The 26,355-nt window shown below is 29.0% G+C and overlaps 2 protein-coding genes and 1 pseudogene across 2 annotated transcripts; all 3 read right to left on the bottom strand.

The window, feature by feature from the left end:
- Nucleotides 1-222: 222 nt before the first annotated feature.
- Nucleotides 223-7,803, bottom strand: LOC145759143 (sodium- and chloride-dependent GABA transporter 2-like; annotated as a pseudogene).
- Nucleotides 7,804-9,672: 1,869 nt separating this feature from the next.
- Nucleotides 9,673-14,961, bottom strand: LOC145748092 (somatostatin receptor type 2-like). The gene is made up of 10 exons (XM_082564936.1): nt 14,704-14,961; nt 14,114-14,275; nt 13,311-13,445; nt 12,722-12,794; nt 12,432-12,584; nt 11,952-12,193; nt 11,642-11,817; nt 11,215-11,343; nt 11,033-11,129; nt 9,673-10,466 (listed from the first exon to the last, which is right to left on the bottom strand). The coding sequence occupies exons 1-10, from the start codon at nt 14,920-14,922 to the stop codon at nt 10,371-10,373; spliced, it is 1,482 nt and encodes a 493-aa protein (XP_082421062.1). The 5' UTR covers nt 14,923-14,961; the 3' UTR covers nt 9,673-10,370.
- A 2,118-nt stretch (nt 14,962-17,079) lies between these two features.
- On the bottom strand, nt 17,080-23,219 carry LOC145748076 (somatostatin receptor type 2-like). The gene is made up of 10 exons (XM_082564935.1): nt 22,930-23,219; nt 22,607-22,768; nt 21,689-21,823; nt 21,491-21,563; nt 20,699-20,896; nt 19,703-19,953; nt 19,421-19,596; nt 19,065-19,193; nt 18,856-18,952; nt 17,080-17,822 (listed from the first exon to the last, which is right to left on the bottom strand). The coding sequence occupies exons 1-10, from the start codon at nt 23,188-23,190 to the stop codon at nt 17,736-17,738; spliced, it is 1,569 nt and encodes a 522-aa protein (XP_082421061.1). The 5' UTR covers nt 23,191-23,219; the 3' UTR covers nt 17,080-17,735.
- Between the last annotated feature and the right edge of the window lie 3,136 nt (nt 23,220-26,355).

Raw genomic sequence — 26,355 nt, 5'->3', positions numbered from 1 at the left:
TTTTAGAAAGTGTTTTAGTAATAACTAAGCTGTGACGTAAAAATTAATGTGAAAATATAGATCTACTGATTAACAATAAAATACCGTTTTTACAGATTAAATGCTACAAACACGTTGTTTTTTATGCATACAAAATAGTAAAAGCTATTAGTAAAATATTTTATAACAACGAGAAACAATATAATAAATATTTTCTATAAAATAAATTATTACAAAAATACTTTACATGTTTAATCCAGTTTTAAAGCAACTTGCAATCACGCCATATGCTTTAGCCCATGATTTGATGATAAAGTCGTTACTTTCTATTTTCAGTTGTACTGCTATTACATCGAGTAATATCGGTCCTAAAAGCTGGTAAATAAAAAAAAAACAGTTTGTTACTTTTTAATAAAAAATATTTGAGTTGGATTTATTTTGCAACTTTTTTGTTACGTCATTGTTACGGCGAATGTAGCCTTTAGGCACTCAGACTACTCGCAGAAATAAACAAAACACTTGAGAACTTGTTTGTAGTTAAACACATCTTATATAAAAATAAAATACGATAAAAAAAGTTTGATCTATTGATTAAACCAGATTAAACGTAAACAATAACATTGTATTTTGAACATTAACTATGCCTGTAGGCTATAGAAAAATGGAAAGTTTTAAAAGGTATGTGATGTGGTTACGTTAAATTTACAGTGATTAAACGTTTTTAAAATAAAATTTGTTTATATTTTCAAATAAAACTAAAAGTTAGATAAAAGTTCTTACATCGACATGTTTATAATTGACCCCGTAATTTAAATGCACTTCTCCGATTTCGGTACAAGCTTTTACTACTACCTCTGTGTTGGTCAAATTTGCAACAACAAGATCTATCGTTTCAGCAAGTCTAAAAAATTACTCGAAATATTTTAACAACATTACTTACCAAAATTTGGAACAAAACATGACTGTAATCGATTTAAACAAACAATCAATAGTCAAGTTAAATAAGAAAAACTGTTATTGGCAACCTTCGAATATTGTTTTAGTAATTATTGTTTGTGAACAAACATGGTATATTTGCTCTATAAACGCGTACGAATAATATAAAATATAAAATCGTAAGATTTCGCCGTCGTTTGTGGTCGTTAAAATGGCAATACAATTCGACATGCAAAGTAATACGACCAATCGACCAATTTAGACCTAACATAGTTCTTAAAAAAGCTTTAAAATTTTAACACAATTTAACAAACCCACTTTTGTGAATGTTCCTTAAGTTTTGGCATAGAAAGGAGGTCATTAACTGACAATATTTCTGGCATGTTTTTTTTAACGCCAACTCTTTGAAACAAATCTCGTGTTTCCGGAGATTTGTTTAATAGCCTGAAACAAAATTATTATAATGTCACCTTAATGTTCAATGGCACGAAAACGTGACAATTAATGTACTTACAGGTATTGGAATTTTAAGTATAACAAAAGACACACGTTTTTACTTTTAATAAAATTGGCTGTAGCCCTAAAAATGGCGACAAATATTTTATATACCAGCCAGTTACTTTTTTTCTTTTAATAGTCACATACCCTTGTAATATAACAATTCCAACAATTTCCAGACCATTTGCAGATAATTTTGTCCATGATTTCCTAACAGCCAATACCTCCCTTTCAGTTAAAGTCATTTTAATGATTGCTAAAACACAAAAACTGTTTTTTATAACAATTTAGTAATTGCTAGCAATGTTTACTTTTTTTTCTCATTTAAAAAAATATGCGCGCTATATTTTAACTAACAAAATGATATTTAATCGATAAAGATTTTTTTTGGCCAATTTTTTAAATAAGCTTTGTACACAAGAGAGTTCTAGTACTGATAAATTTACTCTTGTATTATAAAAACAATAAAATATAAATTGCATTACATACCCTTCTTTTTTAAATAACCTAATCTGGCAGCAAATCAAATACTTAATAATGATATGCTTCTGACTAATCGTGTCAAATAAATGTGAATTTAGCCTACTAATGACATTGTAATCAAGCGCATATGCTTTTCAATTTTTAATTTAACTCAATTCATTGTATAATGCTAATCCACTTTGACTATAATGTATTCGTGAGTAAATCCACAGTACCTTTCATTTTTGTATTTGTCTATTACTTGCTTGATATCATACTATAACAATGCTCCTAATATTAAAATAGTTGAGTCAACTCAGCAATTTTAAATCTTAAATCTTAATCATTGTACAAACTTTTGTTACCGAGAATAAAGCTAAGTGTATACGAAGTCTGCTTTATAGGCTTTTAAATAAAATAACTGCCGATTGTGTTGCTCGAGTAAATAACCCAAGTAAGCAACCAAATCACAACAATTAATATGCATCACGTATAAGGTAAGCAATCAACTTTAGTTAGTAAAGACAACTAGAAAACAAAAAAGAGCTAAATCACTTTATTCTACCTTTTTTTGAACATTTACCTATATTCCTATATCAATAAACACTAAACCGATAAGAACAAAAAACATTATCAATTATTAAATTTCCTACTAAAAAAACACTTGTTTTGTACAATTACGTGGAAAAAATTTGTTCAGTAACAACAAAACGTCCCCCAATTATAATTCCTACTAAAGCTGGTATTATATCATGTAGCCTAATTAAATTTTTTTTACTAAAGCTTGTCTGTAAATAAATTTCAGGCGTTTTAATGATTCTAATTAACAAAAGTAAGGTGTTTTTTTAACGACGTGAGACTACCTGACAACTTTAAACTTACAGGAATAGAAAATACGAAAAGGTTTTTAAATTGTAATTTTAAAATATCTTCTCAATTTTAATTAACCTTAGAAAGAATTCTTTTTCGTTTTAAAGCTTAAAAGAAGTTTTTGTAAACAAACAAATTAGTCCCGCCCCGAGAACGGGTTGGGTTTTCGGCCTATAAATGAATTCATATGACCATCATTATTTATATGTCTATAATTATTAACATTTGTTGTAAAATGTTTATGTGTTGTTTAAATTTAACGTGGATAGCATGTTTTAATTGGCAATTATATATATGCACGATTTCGAACATTTTTTTTTAAATTCGGGGGTTAAACATTATAAACAGGTACTATTTGAACATAGGCTATGAAAACAATAACACAATTTTGTTAGGCTAATACATTTAACATAAAATATATAAATTTCTAAATTGCTAAATTTTTATTTTAATTATAAACCAATGTTTTGCTTAGATGTTTTATATTTATACAAACAGAAAATTATCGTATACCAACTATAATAATAATATGAAAATATTTTTTATATACGTAAGAAATAACTTTAAAAAAGCAACGAAGTTAGTTTACTTTTGCAAAAAGGTAAATTGTGTTTATGTATAAGTGTTTTTATCCCTAATAATGTAACTAACATAAAAGAAAACATATTAAATCAAAAATTAAAAAAAAAAAGTTGTAAACATGCTTAAGAAGTTAATTGTATAAAGATTAAAATATAATATCTCTTTTGTAACATTAAACAAACTTTGCTTTTTACATTAATGTTAGTTTTTTTCTAAATAGATGAAGAAAAAAACTTAGGTCATTGAACACAAAAATGGTTGTAACTTTAATTAATATACTTACTTTTTAAGTTATACAACTTTAAAAAAAATTAATTTAATTAAAAAAAGATAACAGATGCCATGTTTGTGATGACGTAGAAAGTGGCTAGAGGTTGTACACATTTACTACACTAGACTAGCTTAGTACTTTCTACGTACACAAAAATATGGTATTCTGGTTTTTGGTGTTTAATATTTTCAATTTAAAATAAAAAATTAAATTGTAAGTAAGACAGGCATTTTTAATGGTTTTAAAGGCATTTTGTGATTTAATGTCAACCACGCTAACGTGCTATATACAACACTTACAAAATTAAAAAACTTTCCAATATAGCATTTTAAAAATTGAAAAAAAATTACTCCAATAAAACGTTATTCTTTTACTACGGTAGGATTTATTAATTCCATTTCATTTTCCTAAATTTGAACTTGAAAATTTGACGGTTTCTAATAAATACAAAATTAAAAAAAAGGTGCTAATAAATTACATAAATAACAAACAATAAGTACATTCCATACTGTAATAGATATTTCTAAATCTACTATTTACTTATATATTGTATAAACAGCGTTAAAACAACAGCTAATTATAAAAAATTTTCTAACGTTTAGTGCGGGTTGCCCAACGCGCCCGTTGCGTTGTAGACCTTGATAAAATGAAATAGTACTGCGTATGTTATTGGGGGAGTGTAATAAGGCTAACGTGACGCTGTTGGTTTACCTGATTATTGCAGTTATTCGTGGAAGTCTGGCTTGTATTTTTCTTTTATATTTTCTCAACAAGTAATTATCTGTCTGTTACCGTTTTAAGCGGAAATTAACTTACCTTACGTCGTGCTACTTTTTTCAGAGTTGTGTTTTGCGGGGTAAACACCCCGCTAAACGGTTGTATTTGGTTTCTATGTTGTTTAAATAATGTTTGTAAATTAATCTGTTATATGCCAATCTTAGTGCGGGTTTGAAACAAAAACATTACAATATATACTGTTATGTCCATTATCGATCTTATTAAAAATTTGAAATGATTTATTAGCGGGAGGTCACTTTTAGTGAGCTTCGGCGTTTCATGCTGAATCATTCGGCTTGATCCCAGCTGCGGGAGATTTTTCACTCCCCATCGTCATTTATGACGCACTTGTTGTTCTGTTTATCGATAATGCTTTGTATTTTCTTTATTGTTTGTAAGCGCTTTCTCCTATTTTATTTCGCTTTAAATAACTGACAATATAGCTTTTTGGTCAGTTCGCTGGACGTAAAAACTCATAAATAAGTAAGGCCGAAGTAAGGTTTAACACACAATTAGACTTTCGCTTTTATACTTAATTTGCTGATTATATACTTTATAGTTTGTGTTTCATGTCATATTTTTGTGTCGCATTTATTTCGCATTTCCTGTAGTTTCAATTCTGATTAAAAGCCGCTGTACAGATTACATTTGGTAGATTGAATCCTTGGGCAGGTTTTGGTAATAAGTTAGCGAGTTTGATTTAACACGACTATTTTGTGTATTTTAATTAAGTGTGGCTTTCTTATCGATGCTCATCTTTACAGCGTACTCTATTGGGGTTTAATAATTGTTTAAGCCATAGTAGGAGTGTATTAGATCCTACATATACAGAAAAATTTCCAAATTAAAAAAAATATTGAACCATCCCAAATATGTATATATATATATTAAACATAGCTTTCTAACGTTTATTACAATTAATATGACATACTGTAAGTGCTTTATCTTTTTGTTTATTTTGCATCTACATTTACGTTGAACAAGATAGTGAATTGCAAAACCAGGAATCCATAGAAATCCTAACAAAGATAAACACCAACCAAACGCAATGGACCAAGGCGGGAAAACATAAGTTCGATTGTAAACTAATGGCTCATACAGATAAAAACTATAAATAAACAGCGCCTATAAACAACAAAAACGTCAACATCGAAGATAAGATCGTATTCAATTTTTTTAATTTAGTTATTACCTTTTAAAAATTGAATATAAACTTGTTTTAATAATAAACTTACAATGCAAACAATCGGACAATCGGAGTAATGTATTTCCAGCATATCTTAAACCACGGAAAGCGTGGTCTATATATATCTTAACATTAAACACATGTGTTCATAGTAGTTATCTAAGCCGTACATCCACGATATAGCCAAACACTCTAATACTACAGCAGCCATTATACCCCAACCAGTTGAAGAAAAATTATAAAGTATGTAAATTAGATATATTCCGTTCTTTGAGAATAAAAAGCAAAGTTGTCGTAATGTTTTTGCTATGTAAAACCTAATGTATTTGATGTAACTTAAATTAATTTTATTATTTTATTCCTCATTTAGTAAGGTTTGTTTTACATTATAAGAATTACAATAAACGCATTTTAAAATAAACTTGTTTTTACCAATTTTATACCTGTGTTATTGTAAAAATTGCAGCTACAAATATTAAGGCGGAGATTGCAAATGTAAGAAATGTTTTTCTGTTTTTTTGGTAAAATGTCACGGGCCAGATATCAGAAATAGCAGCCACTATTGCCTCAATTGATATAAACTAGTTAAAACAAACAAAAAAATACGTTAAACAAGTTGACAAAGCAGCCACAATTCACCGACTGTTCTACTATGCATGGTTATTAATTTTATCAGAAAGCAGTAATTCATAATGGCTCTATTTGGAAATAAGATTTCAAGTAATTACCAGATTTTTTGTAAAAATAAACATATAGAATATTTTAGATTAATATTGTCTAGAACTGGCAATGTAAAACTGTGCTCAACAAATAATTGATCTGCTCGACTTAAGGCTAAAAAGTCATTTAAATACTTATTTACAGTAGAGTCTAGCCCGAGAAGAAATATCATCAAAAAAAAACAAACAACTCCAAAAATTGGAGCCTGGCATCATAGATAATGCTTGAGGGTAAGCAATAAAGGCTAAACCAGGGCCACTTTCTGCTACAACATCTAAAGTTGTGTTCTACAAAATAAAATCGAGTAATTTTTTTATGATTAAGTGTTTACCGGTTAAGTAGTATAAATTATACATGTTTTTATTGTGTAACATAGTTGTTTTGTCATGCGTCGGTGGCTCCTGACACCTGATATTCCGTTTTATGCCCTAGTAGATCTAATTGATAACCTTATCGGGATTTCTTGCCCTAAACCTGATTGTAGCGTTTAATGTTGTATGTGGCGCCTACCAAAAGCAGTTCTGACTTGGGTGCGGCTAGGTGTAGTTGTGTTGCTTTTATACTGTTTTATTACTCTTATATTTTTATTGCAAGTGTTGTTTTAGTAGTTTTTACTGTATATTAAAAGTAAGTTTACACACCTACCGTACATGTTAATATAAATAACAGAGTTAGCTAAATTGTTTTTTACGGTGGACCGTTAAAGCGGAGTATCCTAGACTTTACTAAATTAGGGAGATCGTCTCGTCCTAATAAACAGTTAAGGGTGAGGGTTTAATACAATTAGAACCTTTATTATATCGCCACCTAAACGTTAGGCTAAATTACGAGACGATCAAACTTTCCTTGTAACAATTGTAAATTTTAAACTTTTTACTTACCTGTTGTTTGGCCATAAAACCCAAAGTTGAAAACACGGCAAATCCTGATATTACGCTTGTTAGGCTGTTTACTAAAGCGAGAATGACACAATCTCTAATAGGAAATAGTATTAAAACGGTTAAGTTACTAATATTTTATACCAGCCTATTTCGTTATTTAATTTAAAAAAAGTATCCAAAATATTTAAGGTTTAATGTGTTGTCATATTATTAAATGGCATAAAAATCAAATTTGTACAACACTAGTAAGTTTGGTATTTAAATCCAGGTTAAAATTAAGCAAACAAAATTATGAATTTTGATCACTTTACCTGTAAAAATTATGGTGAAAGGTGTTATAGCTACCAACTTTGACCATAGACCCAGACGATATTGATAGCGAATAGATGTTTTGTAATGCAGCATCTTTCCACACCTTTAAGCCAAAACAAAACATTTAATAAACAAAACATTTACTAAAAAACCTATTTTAGGTACCTCAATGCACAATTTACGTTAAATTTTTAAATTAATAAAAGATGTTATAACGATTTATACTTGAAATAACACATTTTAACTTCAACGTAATTATTATAACTTTTTAAAAATATATTCGCTGCTATAACAGAATTTTTTAGAAAAAAAAACCTTACCTCCCCCATTTTGATAACAAAGGTAAAGAAATTTCCATACGTTTCCAATACCTACAGCGGACCCAACAGTAATAAATAAAAAGTCGAATCGGGTACGCCACTTTTGTCTACTCTTATATTCATTATTTTCAATCTTATCTGTTTCATTTTTGTCGTCCATAATTTATCCAATTTTTTTTAACACTATAAATACCCAACAATTCTAAATAACTGAATTTTAAAAAAAATGGATAACAAAAATATTATTGAAATACAAATTTGCTGTTGTGCTCCGGTTTCAAAAAAAAATTTCTCTGTAAGCTGACAATATGTTTAATTTTGTTATAGCTCGTGTAACCATTTCCTTAACAATTCTAACGAAACGGAAATTTTGCTTAACCAAAACACCAAGGGCCACAACTTGATATAGCCACATGTTTCACATATTGTTTTATAGCTACTCTCCGTGGTTGATTTCGTTTGGCAGACACAATTGCTGTAGATATTTGAAGAATTATAAATTCGTACAGTGGAAACTTGTTACTTAATAATTATCAAAAACAAGTTCGCAAAAACCAGCAGCGTGGTGTAGTGGTAGGAACACTTGCTACACCACACATGAGGTCTTGGGTTCAATCCACACTTCTCTCATGCTGTAGCACCCTTAAGTAAGACGCTAAAAACGGTATGAACTCCTGCTGAGCCAGCACTTAATCGGCAGCATAATAGCCGGGCAATTATATTTTATATAATATCACAAACTGCCACAAGTAACTCGAGACTGGGTCGGAGTAACTGATGTTATGTTTAGGTCGCGCATTCGACCTTTTCATATCGAGAAATAAATATACAAAAAAAGACTATAACTTTTTGGTGTATAAGGTATATGTAGATTGGGATTTAAAATTCATTTGAACCGTTTTTTTTAACTTTAAACAACAACTAAAGTCTTTAAACCAAAGTTACTAAATTTCTTAACACCAAGAAACTAAAAAATAATAACGTATACGAGCGGGTATCTATTAAGAAAATTGTACCACAAAACAAAAATTGAAACAGAAAGGTTGATAAATTAGTTTAAGTATATAAAACAAGTTTATTTTATTTGCAACCAAAACAATTTAACGGTAAATATAAAATTTTTTATTTTTTTATTAACTGTTTTTTTATTTATTTTCTACAGTTTAATGTTTTCGTATTTAAAACAGCTACGCTAACGGTGTGATGATAGAAACTAACTTAACTTCAGCGCCACGCAAAAACATTTGAAAGCTCGATTAGGCTCAAGCTAACAAATCACGACTTTAAAGTCAGTAACACAACATAACCACAATTTAGGGCGCTAGGGAACTCCATGCTTAACATCTGAAAACGTTTATGTTACAAAATAAAACAAAGTTGTAAGACTTAAAGCCCCACTGCTTAAACGATCGTAAAGTGAACAAACCAATTTTAAAGGTATGTGAAAAATGTTTCCCTTCAGGCCTAGTTTGCTTTGCGGCTAGGTGCCAGATTTGCAACCTTTCTAATTTAATTGTTTTGCCGCAGTTCCTGCAAAACTTTTAATAAAATGTTGTATTACAAAGATTTGATTTTATAGTTCTGACAATTCTACATGAAATGTTATCAAACTTAACTAGCCTTTTTTTAGTTGTATGTGTTAATCTTGCTTTCCATTTAAATAGGCATAAGTCTATAAAGTTGTAAACTGATTGTAAACGTACATGTATTAAAAGTAAAATACGATACAGTAGCCAACTCATATTATGTATATATCATCCAAAATTAATAGTTAAAAATACGTATTTAACTTTTATTTTATTTTTGTTAATTAATACATTGCAATTTTTGTTTTTAGGTTTAAAATACAATACAAAAAAGTAAACAAGTGATTATGAATGTTGTCATGCGTTTGTGGTTCCTAAAGACCTAGTTTTTGTCATGTGCTCTATGTGTACCTTAAGTGTATAGTCGATATCTTGTCGGGATTTTTTGCCCCGGACCTAATTTGGTCTTTAAAAGTTTTGTATCGCGCCTAACGTTTAGGTGGCGATATAATAACGGTTTTAAATGTATATTATCATTGCCTTAAACTGTTTGTCGAGACAAGACTTTCTATATTAGTAAAGGCCTGGATTCTCCGCTTTAACGGTCCACCGAGAAACCAATTTAGCTAACCCTATCTGTGAATATATTTATAAAAACAGGTACGGTAACGGTTCGATGTTAATACATTACAACAGACAAACACATAGAAGTTTTAGAAATACCACTACAATGCCAAGCCAGAATTTATTTTTGGAGGGCACAACACAAAACATTTGAAGGCCAAATTAGGCTCAGGGCAAAATATCACGATAAAGTATCAACTTTACACTTATGGTACACATAGGGCACATGGCCAAATATAAGGTGTCAGAAACCAACTAAGCATATCAACATTTATGTTGTCGATATGTTCAAAAAAAATTAAACATCGTTTTGTTATTTTTTAAGCAGGATGATACACCACGTAGTAACTATTGCCATACTTCTTGTAAAAAAAAGTATGAACATTTTCGGCCATGTAAAAAATGTTTAGTTGAAGCTTAATATTCTTAAACTGAAGTAGGAATATTGAGATAGCGTCCACTTGTTTGAACCGGTGGTTTTAACTCCTCTTGTGAAGACACAAACGAATTGTTGTTGCTGGTCTAAATATAAAACATATAAGTTCTTTCTAGGTTAAATAATGAATCAAACGTAGAAACTATTAAATACTACAAGCTCATTTTTTTATGTATATTTGACATAGAATTGCACAGTTCAAATATTTATTTATAGATTTTTCTGTAATGTGAAAGGCGGAAGGGCCAGGTTAATAGGGCCAAATACCAAACTTTTAAGTCACTTATTTTTGTCTTGTTGTAAATACAAAACACATATGATAATGTTGTAAGTGTAAAGTTGTTATTAGGGTATAGTAAAACAATTACGTAAAAACCACATTTGTTCATAATTATGTATGCTGAAATCTGCACATTGTTTATAAGTTGACAATAGAAAACGGTAGTAAGCAAAAAAAGAAAAATTACAATAGGCAACCCTGTTTTTAAAAGAAATTAAGATATATCTTAATTATTTAAGATTAAACATAACAAATCGCATTCTACTAATATCTAGTTTAATAATATAAGAGTGACAACCACAATAAAAATCCAAACTTAATAAATAAAGTAAATATAACTTCACAAAAACACTAGTACCGATGTAAATTTACCTGGTTAGGATAAATAACTTTAAGTGAAGAACAAACTCCCTCAGAATTACTATTATCTTTTCTTCGACTGTTAGTTTGGCCAACTGCTTCAACTCGACTAAAAAAATTTACTGGACTTAAAATTTAAAACTCAATCAAAAATTTATTAGTATAAAAAAAATCTTTATTTTTTAGGTACTTACCTAATAGTATTTGTCGTGTATTTGGTAAAAGTTGCCATGGAAAATGACCGAAATGAATTAGCAATACTTTTTCTAAGTCTTTTCTGGAAGTTGTGACCAAGGAATGTATATAAAAAGGGATTTAGGGCGCTTAAAAAAAGATTTTTTTTGAAAAACATGAGAACTAATATATATATGTCTTGCATAAAAACCAGTATTTTAAATAAGATTAGAAAAAATGTACCAATTTACAAATAATAACGTTGATCAACGTAGTTTTAAATAATAATGTACATATTTTTAACATAAATTTAATAAAAAAATACTAAATCCTATTTTTAAAATATAATAAAATTTACAACTCTAATTTGTGTGACTTTAATAAAAAGAGATAAAGAAGTTAAAATAAGAATTATGTTTTAATTCGAACATTTGAAATTTATTTCACCTGTTTGCATATCCCAAGCCACATGTAAAGTCCGTTATAAAATGACAAACATCCATATTACTTGTCACGCCTTCTAATCTTAATAAATGCCATATATGAAAAGGAAGCCAGCAAACAAAAAAGGTGATAACTAGCGCCACCACCATACGCGTAACTTTTCGGCGGGTTTTTTCAGCCTTAAAAAAATTACCTGTCAACTAAACGCTAAAACACACATTTGAACAGATAAAAAAACATAAACAAGTAATAATTCTGTAATGTAGCGTAAGTAATGTTGTTTAGTTAAGAAATAGCCTGTTGAAAATTTTACCTGTTTTGAACGATTCCGCCTTTCCGACGACTTTAGTAACTTAGCAACAATCATGACGTAGCAAATACATATTATTAAAAACGGAATTAAAAAGCCAACCACACTGGTAAAAACCAAAAATGCATGGAAGGTCTTTGAATCAGCGTGTTTGCACAACTTTTCCGATACAGCTTTTTCGATTGCTTTAACATTTAAGTCAGGGTAATCAGATTTGTAAAGGTTATAATCTCCGGAAAATTCACCTGAGAAATAAAATCAACTTTAGTGTTTAAGCCAAGAGTCGAGCTGACGCCAAAACAATATAAATAACTTTTCGATTTTTCTCCTAATGACACTTTTTGGTTTTAAGCCATTTTTTGTATTTTATTTTTAAATTTAAGGAGAGGTCATTAACTTACTCTGGAGTTTAAATTTAAAAACAATGTGCTGCAATAAAATTTGCATACAATCAAAACATACTGAAAAAAATATGATTTTTACCAATAAAACTTTTATCGCCCCCAATCGAAGGAAAAGTGTAGTCATTGTAGGCATCTGCGGCTATTCTTTCACACAAATTTAAGTCATAATCATCTTCTAACAACAGATTTTCGTTACTTTGAAACTCTCCATTGAAAAAAAGAGTACAAATACCTAAATATACATGCTTGAAAAAATTTAAAAAAGTAATATATATACTTGAAAAAGTTACAAACTAACGTTTAGTTAAATATCATCAATTAATTATTAAATTTTTCTCTAGCGTTACTAGTTTACTTGTATAAACTTACCTCCATGTATTCCTGTTATCATAAAAAGTGGAATCACAATAACCATAGCTACTAACCATACTGCAGCACAAACCTTTATTAATAAAAACGTATTAAAGTTGAACAACATAATCGATAAATAAATTATTTGTTTGATAGATTTACAAATGCCTGAAAATGTTGTAACATTTATAGACACTGTTATTTCTTATTATAGCCACGTGTTTGCACCTTTTATTCTGTTATTTTTTTTTCAATAAGCTGTGTGACTGTTAGGTAGTGGCTAATTTGGAATGAGATTTTAATTAATTTTTTGTGTTTTTTGGATTGAGTTCCCATTTAAATTACTTAAGGCGCTTATTATTAGGTGTTAATTATACAAAAACAGTTTAGTATAATTCAAAAATTTCTTCAGCATTATAAACTATTGTAACAACTACATAGTGAATGTGTAATAATGGTGTAACTTACAACAACACAATAAAGTATGTGTGTATTATTATTAAAAAAATGCTTTTAAAGTTAAATAAAGGTATTTTGTGAAAAATAAAAGTAATCTAACTTTTAGGATAGTATGACATCGGATTTTGTATTAATTCTACAAACTTACAAAATATGTATTTCTTGAAGTGCGCCACCTCCTAGAAGCAACAGTATAAACCACAGCTACATATCGGTCAATAGACATCGCAGTAAGAAAAAATATACTCGCGAAAAAGTTAAGATACTTGACCGACTCTACAATCTAAAATTATTATATTGGAGAAATTTTAATGTGTTATTATTGTTTTGCTGAGAATAAAAGAAAATAAATAAACTTAAAGATATTTTGTAATTTTTTTTGTACTAGTCGAGCCTGCCATACGGTTGGTATTTAATTATTGTATAATTATTGTAGACGGCCGCAATTAATACTTGTCTGCGTTAATTTATTCCGGCACCACAAACGGCAGTTTTATTTATTAAGAAAACCAAAATTAACTTTATTATACGAAAATTACGAGACAAAAATTTAATAAGTTAATAATTGATATCGAACAAGCCGCACCAACGCCACACTATTCGCTCTTAAGCCCAGTGTTCACGTATAGCTCAGACACGTCCCAAACTGCACACCCTTACCCAATAAAAATATTAAATACCTATCTCCTTAAGGGAATATGAAAAAAGGGGTCTCGGGTATGAGCCACAACAATGCCACACTATCTGCCTTGAAGCCCCACGTTTACAGATAGATTAAACACAACACAGCCTTTGTAATATAACTACAAAAACCTATCATCTCAAGGTGATATAAAAAAGTTGACATGTACTTTTATTGTTTAGAAATTTTTATTCTAATGTAAGTCAACTTATTTAAAAGGATTGCTTTGGGTTTAATTTTAAAATATAATAAAAAGAACATTAGTATACCTTGCACATTCCAGTGCCAAAAGGCCATGATATAAGAACTCTTTGTGTTGAAGAAAAGGGCAAAGAAATAAGAAGCAAGGTGTCAGCAACTGCTAGGTTCCAAATATAAATGTTAGCAACCGTTTTCGTCATTTCCTTACTTCCAAATATTACAAACATAACCTTAAAAAATAAATATTTTAGTATATAACTGATTGTTAAAAATTTTACCATGTTTAATGTATATAACAGGCCATAATTTCGTTTTAATTTATTTGATTACTTGAATAACTTTAACGAACACTTGTCCAGAAAAAGCATGTCTTAAATAAGGGCCTAAACGACATAAACTTCTGACGAGCAATAAACAATTAAAAGATTAAATATATGAAGCAACTATGATCAATAATATCTCAACCTGTCAATTTGGATTTAAAACTGTGGCCGTTAAATAATAATGGCTATGGAGTTAACGCGATCTTCCTGATTGAAAATAAATAGATATTAAAAATACCTTGTAAGCATGTAATATTTTAACCCTACACAGCCATATGTTTAATTGCCTTTCTATACATAATTTAACACAAAAACATTATAAAATGTATTCTTACCAAGGCGTTTCCGACTAAACCAATAAAGCATATTATCGAATAAATAATAGGAACCGTTATTTTTGTTTCGCTAGCTTCAAGGAAAATCTCTAGCTCACGTGAACAGTTTTCTTTGCTCATGTTGATATGAAACTTCGAAAGATCTTCAACCCATGGAAATAAACCCTTGTAAGAGGAATCTGACCAGCCTGGATATTCAGGGTAGTCGTAGCTATTCATTTTGTGATAAGCAGAAACAATAATGCTTTAAGAAAATTGTAATCTAAAAAAGCAGATCTATTTTACGTTTGTAAAATAACATTTTACTTTATTTTTTTGTATTGTAAAAGCTTTCTTTACGAATACTCTGTTTTTTAACTTATAAAATGTATGAAAACTTTATAAATCACAAATTTTCTTGACACATAAACACAAGTAAACTAAACGGCGTAAACAAAGTGTCAAACACTGTTTTTCAAAACTACTTTGTTCCTCAAGAAAATCAAAAATGTGACTTTTCTTTAACTATTAACTAACTTCCTTTTTTAAACAACAACACATGTTTTTTGTTGTTGTAAAAGTTTAATTTCCATTAACTGTGCCCTGCACTTAAATGTAAAAACAAAACCTAATTATGTCACATATTTTTACAAACCAAAAATAGCCTCAATTAGTGTCTGACACCAATTATTCACAGCTGGATTTACATTAAACCTAACAGATCATCACACCACAAAACAAATATTAAAACTTGGTAATATATCCTAAATTTAAATATTTTCAAAATCCACTCTGTGGAAAAATCTGCAGTGACCTGTAACGGAAATAATTTGTAAAACCTTTTAAAATTTACTTTCAACCGGAAATATATCAAATGACTGCTTTCCCGCTTAAAATCATTTGAGATTGGGCGTAACTGGCACTTTTTGTCAAAAACCTGCTCCCAAGAGGTTTTGGTTTTTAAATGGAGCCAACTCTCGTTACGTCGGTAAGCTGACGTCATCATTTATTTCGGTATGTATTTTTCAGTACGAAATTTCCAAAATAAATCTGATTAAAAAAAATTAAATAGTGTTATAAATATTTATATACCTACTTAAACTTTTTTCTAATAATATTTTTTATATATATTGGCATTAATTAATGGCAGAAATTACTAAAACACAATAAACTTAATCTAAAAAAATATTTTTATATGTAAAAAGCACAAAAAGTTTAAAAAAGTGATATATTTTAACATTTTTTTATTTTTATTATATACATATAAAAAGATTTGATGTATTGCTTTGCTTGTATTATAACCATCTTGCAAAATAAATGGAAAACAAAATTGGTTCACATACTCAATCCATAATATTAATGGAGACAAACATGCTTTATTAGGCATTTGTTTCACCTTTTTTGAATGTTCTTAAATGGCGGTGTTACGACGGTTTGAATTAAATATTATAGGCGCCCGACATCTTCGGGTCAACTCTTTTTTTAATACGAAACCTTAGAATAACAATGTAAAAAATGACGCTCATTTGCCACATTAAAGTTTTCTTGAAATAGTTTAGTTTTTCGCAATTGTTCATTATGTTCTTTAATGTAAGTATAGCTGATTAGTTTTAGCCCTATCCAAAATACTTTTTTGACTTAAGATTTTTATAAGCAAGATAGGCTTTTTTACTCATGGAAGTGAAACGTAAACGTTTTTATGTCTGAAGCCTAGAGGTTCCTAGTGCCTTATACTGTAGTCTTGTACCCTAAGTGCAACTTTATTGTTGTGTTACCGTCTCTCTTATCGTGGTTTGTTGCCCCGAACCTAATTAGGCCTTGGAATGTTTCGCGTGGTTTTGCAGTAAGAATAAAACGTCGGGCTGGGTAGCGGTTTTGTGCGGACAAATTACATAGTAAAACGAAGGCAGTGTTTTAATGTATTTTATAGTGTTTTTGTATGTGTTTTATTGTTCGTTGTAGTATTTTACCATTAAACCGTAAGCGTACCTGTTTTTAATATTACAATTATAAATAACAGAGTTAACTGTTTTTTTATTTGTGTTTTACGGTAAACTGTTAAAGCGGAGTACCTAGTTTTTTTATTTTGTTTTTGAGGTAAATATTATAGTTTTTGTATTTAAAATAATAATAAAATTTTAATTCCTGCTGTTTACCCAACTTAGAAATTTTTTTGGCTATTTAATGACTACAATACAATCCTTAGCAAACATATTATTTTTTGATAATAAAAATTTAAAAGTAATATGATATAGACAGTTCGATTAAACAGAGAAATGATATTTGAATTTTTTTACACCTGCCAAAAATCAAACAGTCGAAGTGAGTAAACGATTGTAAATAATAACAATACATAACAAAATGTTTATGAATTTGTAATATTGGCTTCTGAATTTTGAAATTTGGGCCAAAAAATGACAAAAAGATTATTACATTTTTTATATTTAATTTTATAGATCATTTATTAGCAAAGAATCTATTTAAATAAAGGTTATTTTAGAGTAACTATTGATTTGTTATTTCTTAAATGTTGTAACAAAAAATTATATAACCTTATTATTAATGCTTTACAATTATCCTAATTACAAAATATTCGATCGCCTGAAAAACCATTGAGTTGTTAAGTTTATCACAAAAAGTATTAAAAATAAAACTATATTGGTTTTATATTATAATCAACATCTATGTTTAAAAAAAACTTTAAATGTGAATATACTTGAAAATAAACAGAAAAACAATATGATTAAAATATAAAAACACATAATTTTGTCAAATTTATTAAAGGAATTTTAAAATTTTAATTTTAAATTGCTATTTAATCGATTGAAAGTAAAATAAACTATTTTTAAAATCAAAATCTTGTAATGTAATAACAAACCCATTAACATAAACATGTTGTGTCTCAACTCTTCACAAGACAGGTTTTTGTCTGATGTATAATGACAATATATTATAAAAAGTGTATTTAAAAATCTAATCCTATTCCGTAACAGAGAAAAACATTGCCGGTGCCTCTTTTTGTTATGCGTTCTCTAGCATCAAGATTTAATTATTCAGGTTTCCTTTTCTTCCATAAGCTTAGTGGTAGCGCCGCTAGTGGATAGTCGGGTGTTACGCGACTCAAACTCCTCTTCTTTAACCTACAATAAAAGTTGTGTTAATCCGATTTGCTACTTGCTTTAAAAATGAGGTTTAATTTTCCAATATGTCACTTTTTGGTTGATTATTGTCGCCCATGGTTCAAAATTTATGTATTTACAAATCGGGATAACGAAAAATGATTGTGGGAAAAGATTTGGACTTGGCCGCAAAACTAGACTTTGTGTCGCCTACTCTTCGATCGTCAGATTAATCACTGTCTGTGGTTTATAAATAGTCATGTATTTTCCAAAACAATTCGTTGCATTGCTTTAATAACAATTTTTAGTTAATTTTATCACACTGTGGGACATACATAAAATATTTATTTGTTATTTGATTTGAAAATCGTTAATATTTAACAACCAGCATAAGGAAGCGACAAAATAATTAATTTTTGGCTGTTATGAAATTTCGTTTAATTAAAAAATCGATAGGACTTTTCTACCAATTGTTTTAAGAAATTCTTTCAATAATTTTTCAATTTATGTTTGATGACGAAAAACAGATTAGTCCAATTAAAAGATTGAGGAAACCGAATGGTAATAGATTGTATCCAAGGTGTATCCGTTACAAACCAGAAACGTGATTTAAAATGCAACATAGTGAAACAAACAATTTAATTTGGTCCTTAGGAAATCCGAACGTCCGATAATTTCCTATTCAAAATGTTAATCGAATTTAAATTAGGTTAAACTCATCATCAACAGGTTACATGTTAAAGTAGAAATAAAAAATTAACTAGCAAAAATTTATTTGCTTTAAAAAAATTTTACGTTTGGCAAATGCAGGTTTTAATCTTTATTTTTAAGAATAACCTTTTTTTATCTAACTCACCAACTGGTGACGGTTTGGTGTCAATTTTTGTGCCATGTTAAGAAATTATTTAAGCGAGTGGTTTAATAGTATGATGCGGTCATGACTTCAAACTACGAGCCACAAGGTTTTGGGTTAAATAAAAATATATAATTTATCACTTTAAGATGATATAAAAAATGAAGCCGAGATTAAATTTAGCAATAATAATGAATTTACCGAACAAAGTGGTTGTGTAATTTTAATAGAACAGTCAGCTGGTTCAGAATTACTGGCATCCATTTTCCTACTATATGCTCCCGCTGTTTCGGCTCGACTATACATATATCAACATTACTTAAAATTTAAGAATTTTGATAATCTTATCAAATTATAACTTAAAAAAATAATTTTGTAAAAAGTTAAAGCTTTATCAAAATATTTATTACCTTATAGTATTGGTCGTAAATCGAGTAAAGGTTGTAAAGGAGAAGGAGCGAAGTGAGATTGCGATGCTTTTCCGCAATCTTTCTTGGAAATTATGTCCAAGGAATGTATATAATATTGGGTTCAAGAAACTAAATTTTTTTTAAATTTGATTCTTGCATTTAACAAGTTTATTCTTATTTAACGTTTTTACAGTTTACCGCAAGAACAAGTCCTTAATTTATACAACTAGACTAAATCAATTTTAACTATAATTAATTTTACTCGGTAATAAAACCTTGTTTACATTGCGATATTAATAAAAAAAAGTTCTATTTTACAATTGAGTATGTTTTAAAGTGAACAGTTTATTAAATACCTGTTTGAATAACCAAGCACGAACGTGACGTCATCAATATTTTGGCATGTTCCAACAGGAACAGTAACACCCTTAATTTTTAGAAGGTGCCAGATATTAAACGGAAGCCAGCAAATAAAAAATGTGACCACTAGCGCCACCACCATCCGCGTTACCTTTCGGCGAGTTTTTTCAGCCTAAAAGTCATCTAGCATTTTTAAATTATTTCATATAAACACTGTTATAACAAAAATTTAAAAAAAAGGTTTTTAAAAATATAATTTAGTCGTTGCTTGTTTTAACCTGTTTAGATCGACTCCTTGTCTCCGAAGGGCGCAATAACTTTACAATAATCATGCTGTAACATATCGTGATGATAACAAACGGCACAACGAATCCAATAACAAATGTAAATATCAGATACACGTTAAGTGTTTGCGAGGAGTATTCATAGCTACATGTTACAAATTTTTCGTTTTCAGTTTTCGACTCATCTACAGGATTTAGGTGTAAATTTTTGTTTTCTCCATAATTGTAGTCACCAGAAGATCCGCCTAAAAATTTAACCTTTTAATTTATATTTAAACTCTTGTAAGGTTAAAGATAAAATGTAATGTATTTACTTGTGTATCTAGTGTAACGTGAATTTGATAATACACCATAACTATTTTTTGTTGTAAAATTTTGGTTCTTATTGTGTGTCAAATCAAATTTTTTCGATACCTTGTACACCAATTAGGTAAATACAAATTTACATAATAAAATAAATTGGTTTCTTTTGGTTTATTAAAATCTGAAAATGCCAAGCCAAACCTGAGACTGAGTTAGGCCAACAAAATGCTTCTGTTACAAAAACGTTTGGTCGGCTCGTGATTTAGCTAACACTTAGGTGGCGATATAATAAAAGGTTCTAAATGTATATTAATATCGCTCTGGACTGTTTATTAAAACGAGAAGATCTTTCTAATTTAGTAAATGCCTAGGTACTCCGCTTTGACTGTTAAAAAAACACATAAAAACACTTTAAAATATACAAAACACTACAATAAATTTACACATGGAAACGCACATTACACTTTCCTGTGCTAAAACTGAAAAGTCACACTAGTATATTACAATATACTTAACGTTTCATGCAGGGATGGCTTAGGTAGTGTTTAAAAAATATTTTTTCATGTATTTTCAAGTTTACATAGAATCTTGCGCATTGTGTTCGGACTAACTCGTTTATGACATGAAACTTTTCATAATAGTTAGACAAAGTTTTTATTTATGCTAAAATGTTTATTCAAAAATTACCGGTACGTCGTTCGGGGGAAATATTTCCAACGTTGCTATCTAATTGGTTTTGGCCAAATGAAAATGAGTAGAATTCATCGTATGTATAAAGGTCGTCACAATCTTTTAAGGTTCTTAAATCCGTAGTTGGTTCCAAATAGTCGTAAAATTTTAATTGTTCGTGCTTAAGGTCATGGAAAAATACAAGTCCACATCTACCTAAAAAGCAAATATTTAAATTTTTATATTTTATTTAATTTACACCAGGCTAGCTTTAATTACGTATTTAATTGTGTATAACAATTTATTATATACCAAGTATTTTTATATAAAAGCAATTATGCAAAAAACTTTATAAACAAACGAATATTTTAAAATTAATTACAAAAATTAAGCACTATACGTAAACAGGGGGAATTTATGGCGCAAAGATAGAGCAAAATATTATTATTTTTTAGTTTAAAATCCAAATTAAACAAAAACACGTACATTGTAATTAAACCGCAATTTTAACATCAAAAGAAATTAGATTATTTGCGGACTACAAAAAAAGAAAAGCTTTGAAGACGCGAAAAATAAATAATCTTGTTTTGATAACCAGTAATGCGATTTATTAGGCACGTAGAAAAAAAGCTGACCTATTATAGTTTGTTCAACAATGCTTATGTTTATTTTCACTGCATTAGTAGAGGTGTTTGTTCAATGTATTACTTGTTTTAGGCAACAATTCAATGATCAAATCAAAAAAATGTAAATATATATATTTTAGGTTAACACAGGTTAATTACAACAACATTTTAGTTAAAAAATTACCTCCGTGTGTTTTTGTGTGAATAAGTAGGGGAATCACCATTACTAATGACACTGCCCAAATGCCCATACAAATCTAAAAAAAAGAAACCCGTTAATAATAATTAGCCCGTTTCCATGTCCACTTTTTTCTGGGCTTTGGACTTAAAACAAATCTCTTTTTTACAAAACTGTTTTTTAATACTCTATAGAAAAACATACAAAGAATGTATTGCGACTTGTTCTCCATTTGCTTGAAGCCACGACATAAACTACCGCAATATATCGATCCACCGACATTGCAGTTAGGAAGAATATACTGGCAAAAAGATTGAGATATTTCACCGACTCCACAATCTTTTAAATGAAACAAACCAATGTTTAATTAGTGCTTAAAAAGTAAGTTTATATTAAAATAAGATTAAATTATTTATTTACTACACAAACAATTTAGTAAGCTTAACAAAAGTCATTTGTTTTTTAAGAATTACTTAATAACTAATGTGGACAAAAAGGTGTAGTTAGAATTTTTTCACTTTTTTAATATAATTTAGTTTATAAATATGTATTTTTTGTACCGTTTTGTCGTAGTTAAAATTTGTTATTACTTGCTTTTAACTTTTATATTTATTAAATGTTATATTCTATATCACTTTAGACGCACCGACATTTATTAAAAACACAAAAAGCTTCAGCAAAGTTATATTTGTTTGCAAAGTACCTAAAATTTTCATCTATATTTAAGTTACAAAAAGTAATTAAGTTAAACCGCAAAACCTTGATATAACCATAAAACACATTTATGTTTAAGATTGTATAAGTAAATAGTAGTTAAAATGTAGTTAAATCTTAAGAAAGTCAAAGCCTTGAAACTTACTACATTTACAAAAAAGTCAAGTTTATTTTATTTTTGTAAGTGTTTTTATATTTCGCAAGACGAAACGCAAGTCTTTCTAAATACATTACGTCATAGTCTGCAAAGTCACTTATTAGATTCGGTTGCCTAAGTTATTAGTTATGTTTTGATTTTTAGCAATAATCCGATTTTTGTAATCGGTTATAGCTTTTAAAATGTTAAAAATGCGTATGTACACTGTATATACATTAAATCAATATTTCGATTTTTAATTTAGTGTTTACCTTGCACATGGCAATGCCGAACGGCCATAAATCGATAACCCTTTGTGTTGAAGTAAAAGGCAAAGAAATAAGAAGCAAGGTGTCAGCAACTGCTAGGTTCCAAATATAAATATTAGCAACCGTTTTCGTCATTTCTTTACTGCCAAATATTACAAACATAACCTTAAAAAATAACATGAAATTAATAGGCAATCACTTAGAGTTGGAGATAGCATCTACACGACAAAAAAATTTCCCAGTAAATTTAAAATTGTAAGTGAACAATTTTTGTAATAATTTACAGTGTTTAAGTTTAACGGCTTTTTATCATATTTTAAACTTACCAAACCATTTCCTATTAACCCGATCAAGCAAATAACACAAAAAACAATAGGTATTGCAACTTGGCTTGGTGCCACAAAATTATTCATCTCATTTATAAATTCCTTATAATCGGAACAATTTACAGGCGAAAGCATATCTGATTCGTTTTGGGTGGGATATTGTAGCCCCTCGTCTTCGGAATATTGCGGTAAAAAGCCGGCGTCCAGGTCCGCATTTCCGGCGGGCGGAAAACCGATTTCTCCGGTGTAATCAAAATTCATTGTTAAAAAAAAGAGATAACTATATCATAAAATCTAAATAAACTTTGAAAATGAGTAACCAAACAACAACAAAAATCAGTAGATTACCCTAATGTGGATGTTATTAGTTGTTAAAGTAATTTAATTCAAATTTTTGCATTAAAATTGCTACCAAATAAAAAACTGCAGTGCGTAGTGGCAGCTGCCAAAAATTAAGCCAAAAACCAACAAAGACTTTACATTTAAAGTCTTACTACTTAAATCTGTCAAACTTCTAGTGTTCAAGATATTAACATACACAAATCAATTCAACATTTACTTGTGTTCGATAAACGCTACTTGCCCTATTTAACTAAGCCTTTTTCAACAAAATGTTATCTCTAGATAATTTTATTGACTTCTTACCAGATTTTTATTTGAATGAATAGGTTAAAATTGCGATTTATTTAATTTTAAGGTGCTGACTATTCTAGTAAACAACTTTCCTTATGTGATCTTGGCTGCTCGTTTCGACAAATCGCGCACGTGTTCTATTTGCTCCAAAACGGAAACAGAAAACGTAATTCGTCGCCAATTAAAAAATCGAAGCGCGTTGACCTGAAACGAAATTATTTCCGGTCGTTACTTGTATCACGATTTTTTTAAAACAAAAACTCAAAACAACACATGTTACCTTAGCGGAAACATTTCGAAAAAGCAAAATAAAAATATCGTTACTTTTCCTTGCCAATTCCAGGTAATAGTATTGTCAACCAATTCATGAACAAATGTTAGGCAATAAAGCTTTAACGTTATCCAATCACATTTAAAAAAATAATAACGTAAAATCTAAACATAATAATAACTTTATTATTTTTAAAAATTTTATATTCGGGCTTTAGGGTTAATTTAGTGTTCCATATTTTAATTACCGCCTTTTAGCTTATTTGATCTATTTTAAAACCTGGATTTTAAATATTCGCTTTCTATATTTTTGGTTTTAAGTTAATATTAAATTAAAATCGTTTAGTTTCTTAACTTTTGTAGAAGTGCGATTGTTCGTATTACTACAAATTATAAATTTATATTTCTTAAAGATAACGCTTGTCTTAACTAACGATTTATAAAACTGTCATGTAAATACAGCTAAAGATTCTAAAATAATGGCGGTAACCAACGCAACAACAAGTAACTAGTAACTAACTACATCTATCAACATTACGTGTAAACAATTAACTGTTTAACTTAACCACGTAACGCAGGCTACTCTCCCTAATCTAATAATGCGTTGCAGTATTTCACTTTACAACCAACGCACGGATTTCTAAATTTTATAAAATCCTTCGTAATCCTCCTATTTTTTATACTGACAATGAAATTATTTAAATTACGTTTTTCTTCCCAACCTCAAATTCTTTAAAATATTTCAGATTAAAAGTATAAGTTTCTCTTGGTTCTATAGACGTGTGAAAAAACATTGTTTAAGTGCTTCACAGTTTAAGGCGACAAAAAATGATCGAACCTGTGATTAGGCCTAAGTGTATTAACTTATATACAAATTTTAAGCAAATTTATAATTTTATGGACAAGTGGTATTTCTGTAAAGTACGTTGCGGTTTGGTAATTGCATTGTTACCAAAGCTTTTAATTGTTGTTTAAGCTTTTTTCCCACGGCGCAAGAGTTTTTTTTCAGGAGTTGATAATGGTGCAACTTCATTAACTGTAGGTGTAACTATTATCTATAAATAACCAATTTAAAACGTGTTACTAGTTTTTTTCATTGCTTTTGTTTTTAAAAAAGCTTTAACAAGAACAAAACGAGTATTTACAGAAAACCGATTTAAAAGAGAATACTAAAATATTAAGCAATATTTAACAAACAGAAAACATTCTGCAGCTAAATCTTTTGTCATTACTTTTTGATTTCTACATGTCTGACGGTATTTAAACTTATGTAATGACATACAATATTACAATTGGCGCTATAGTCTGTCTAAAATATCATACTTACAATGTTGTTTTTTAGACCACAACCACTAGGTTTGTTTTAAATGTGTTGTATTATTGCCTTGCCTACACTTAAACATATTTAAAAGTGTTTAAAAGTAACATTAAATTTGGAATCACATTCACTATTGTTCTCATTCACTCTAAAAAATCAGACTAAACCATTTTGCTACAGCGATCCAATAGCTGCAACCGAAACCGACGATTTTGATTTTATTTGAGTTTTTAAAGCCCCGTTAACAGTAAACTTTTAACTAAGGGAGAAGTACTAATCAAGCTTTGTTATTCAAACAATATTAACGACCGGTCAAATTTTAGTCCAAAATCTTTCAGTCACATAATAACAGTCATGTCAAAAGTGAAATTTAAAAATTGATTGTTTATTTTAAAAGGAATGGCGTCAGAAAAAGACTGTCCAAAACTAACGGTGAAAAATAAGGTTTGAAGCGACTATAACCAAGGACTACAATAGTAAAAAAAACAATAGTAAAATTTTTTTAAGTTAGTTTGACATTTTCTGGGCTAATTATCAAAAATAAATAAACTTTGGATTTATTTAAATTCGGCAATTTTGCTATATTTAAATAAAGCAATGATATCTTTTAATAATTTTATATGTTTTATTGATTCTATTATGCAGTTCATTTAATAGAATAAGCCACCCAGTCTAGTGAAATTAAATTTTTTAAACTAAAACAAACAAATAAATAATTTACATTATTAAGAACAATCATGTTTGTTTTGACAAGAAATCGCCTTATTAATAAAGGTCATCAGTTCAAACAGACATTTGTCGCCACGTGCTACTATGACTATTGTGTTGTCATACACCAGGGCAAATAATTTTGACTGGACCTACTGGACTGTTGATACAGCATGGAATTGCAGATTATTGAGTTAAATTGTGCAGAAACAACGCACCTACATTCAAATGACTTTTAGTATGATTAAGTGAAAAAATGGAGAATTTAAAAAAAGCGTACCGTGTCGTGAGATTTAGAAATCTAGTATTTTTATAATTAATTTTTTTCAGAATTTTCTGGTGATTGGTAACTCTATTTTCTCATTATTGCGTACTTGACAAAGAACGTAAGTATTCTTTAAATATAATGTTGTTGTTGAAACTTTAAAAAAATGTTTCTTTTGCTTTAAATTTTGGAACAACTTTTTCAGCTAGGCATGTCTTGATTTTTTATATTT

The sequence above is a fragment of the Corella eumyota genome, chromosome 1, assembly GCF_963082875.1.
Source record: "Corella eumyota chromosome 1, kaCorEumy4.1, whole genome shotgun sequence".
In the NCBI taxonomy this organism is placed as follows: domain Eukaryota; kingdom Metazoa; phylum Chordata; class Ascidiacea; order Phlebobranchia; family Corellidae; genus Corella; species Corella eumyota.
The sequence above is the reverse complement of the archived record's forward strand: the minus strand, read 5'-3'. Positions and strand labels throughout refer to the sequence as shown.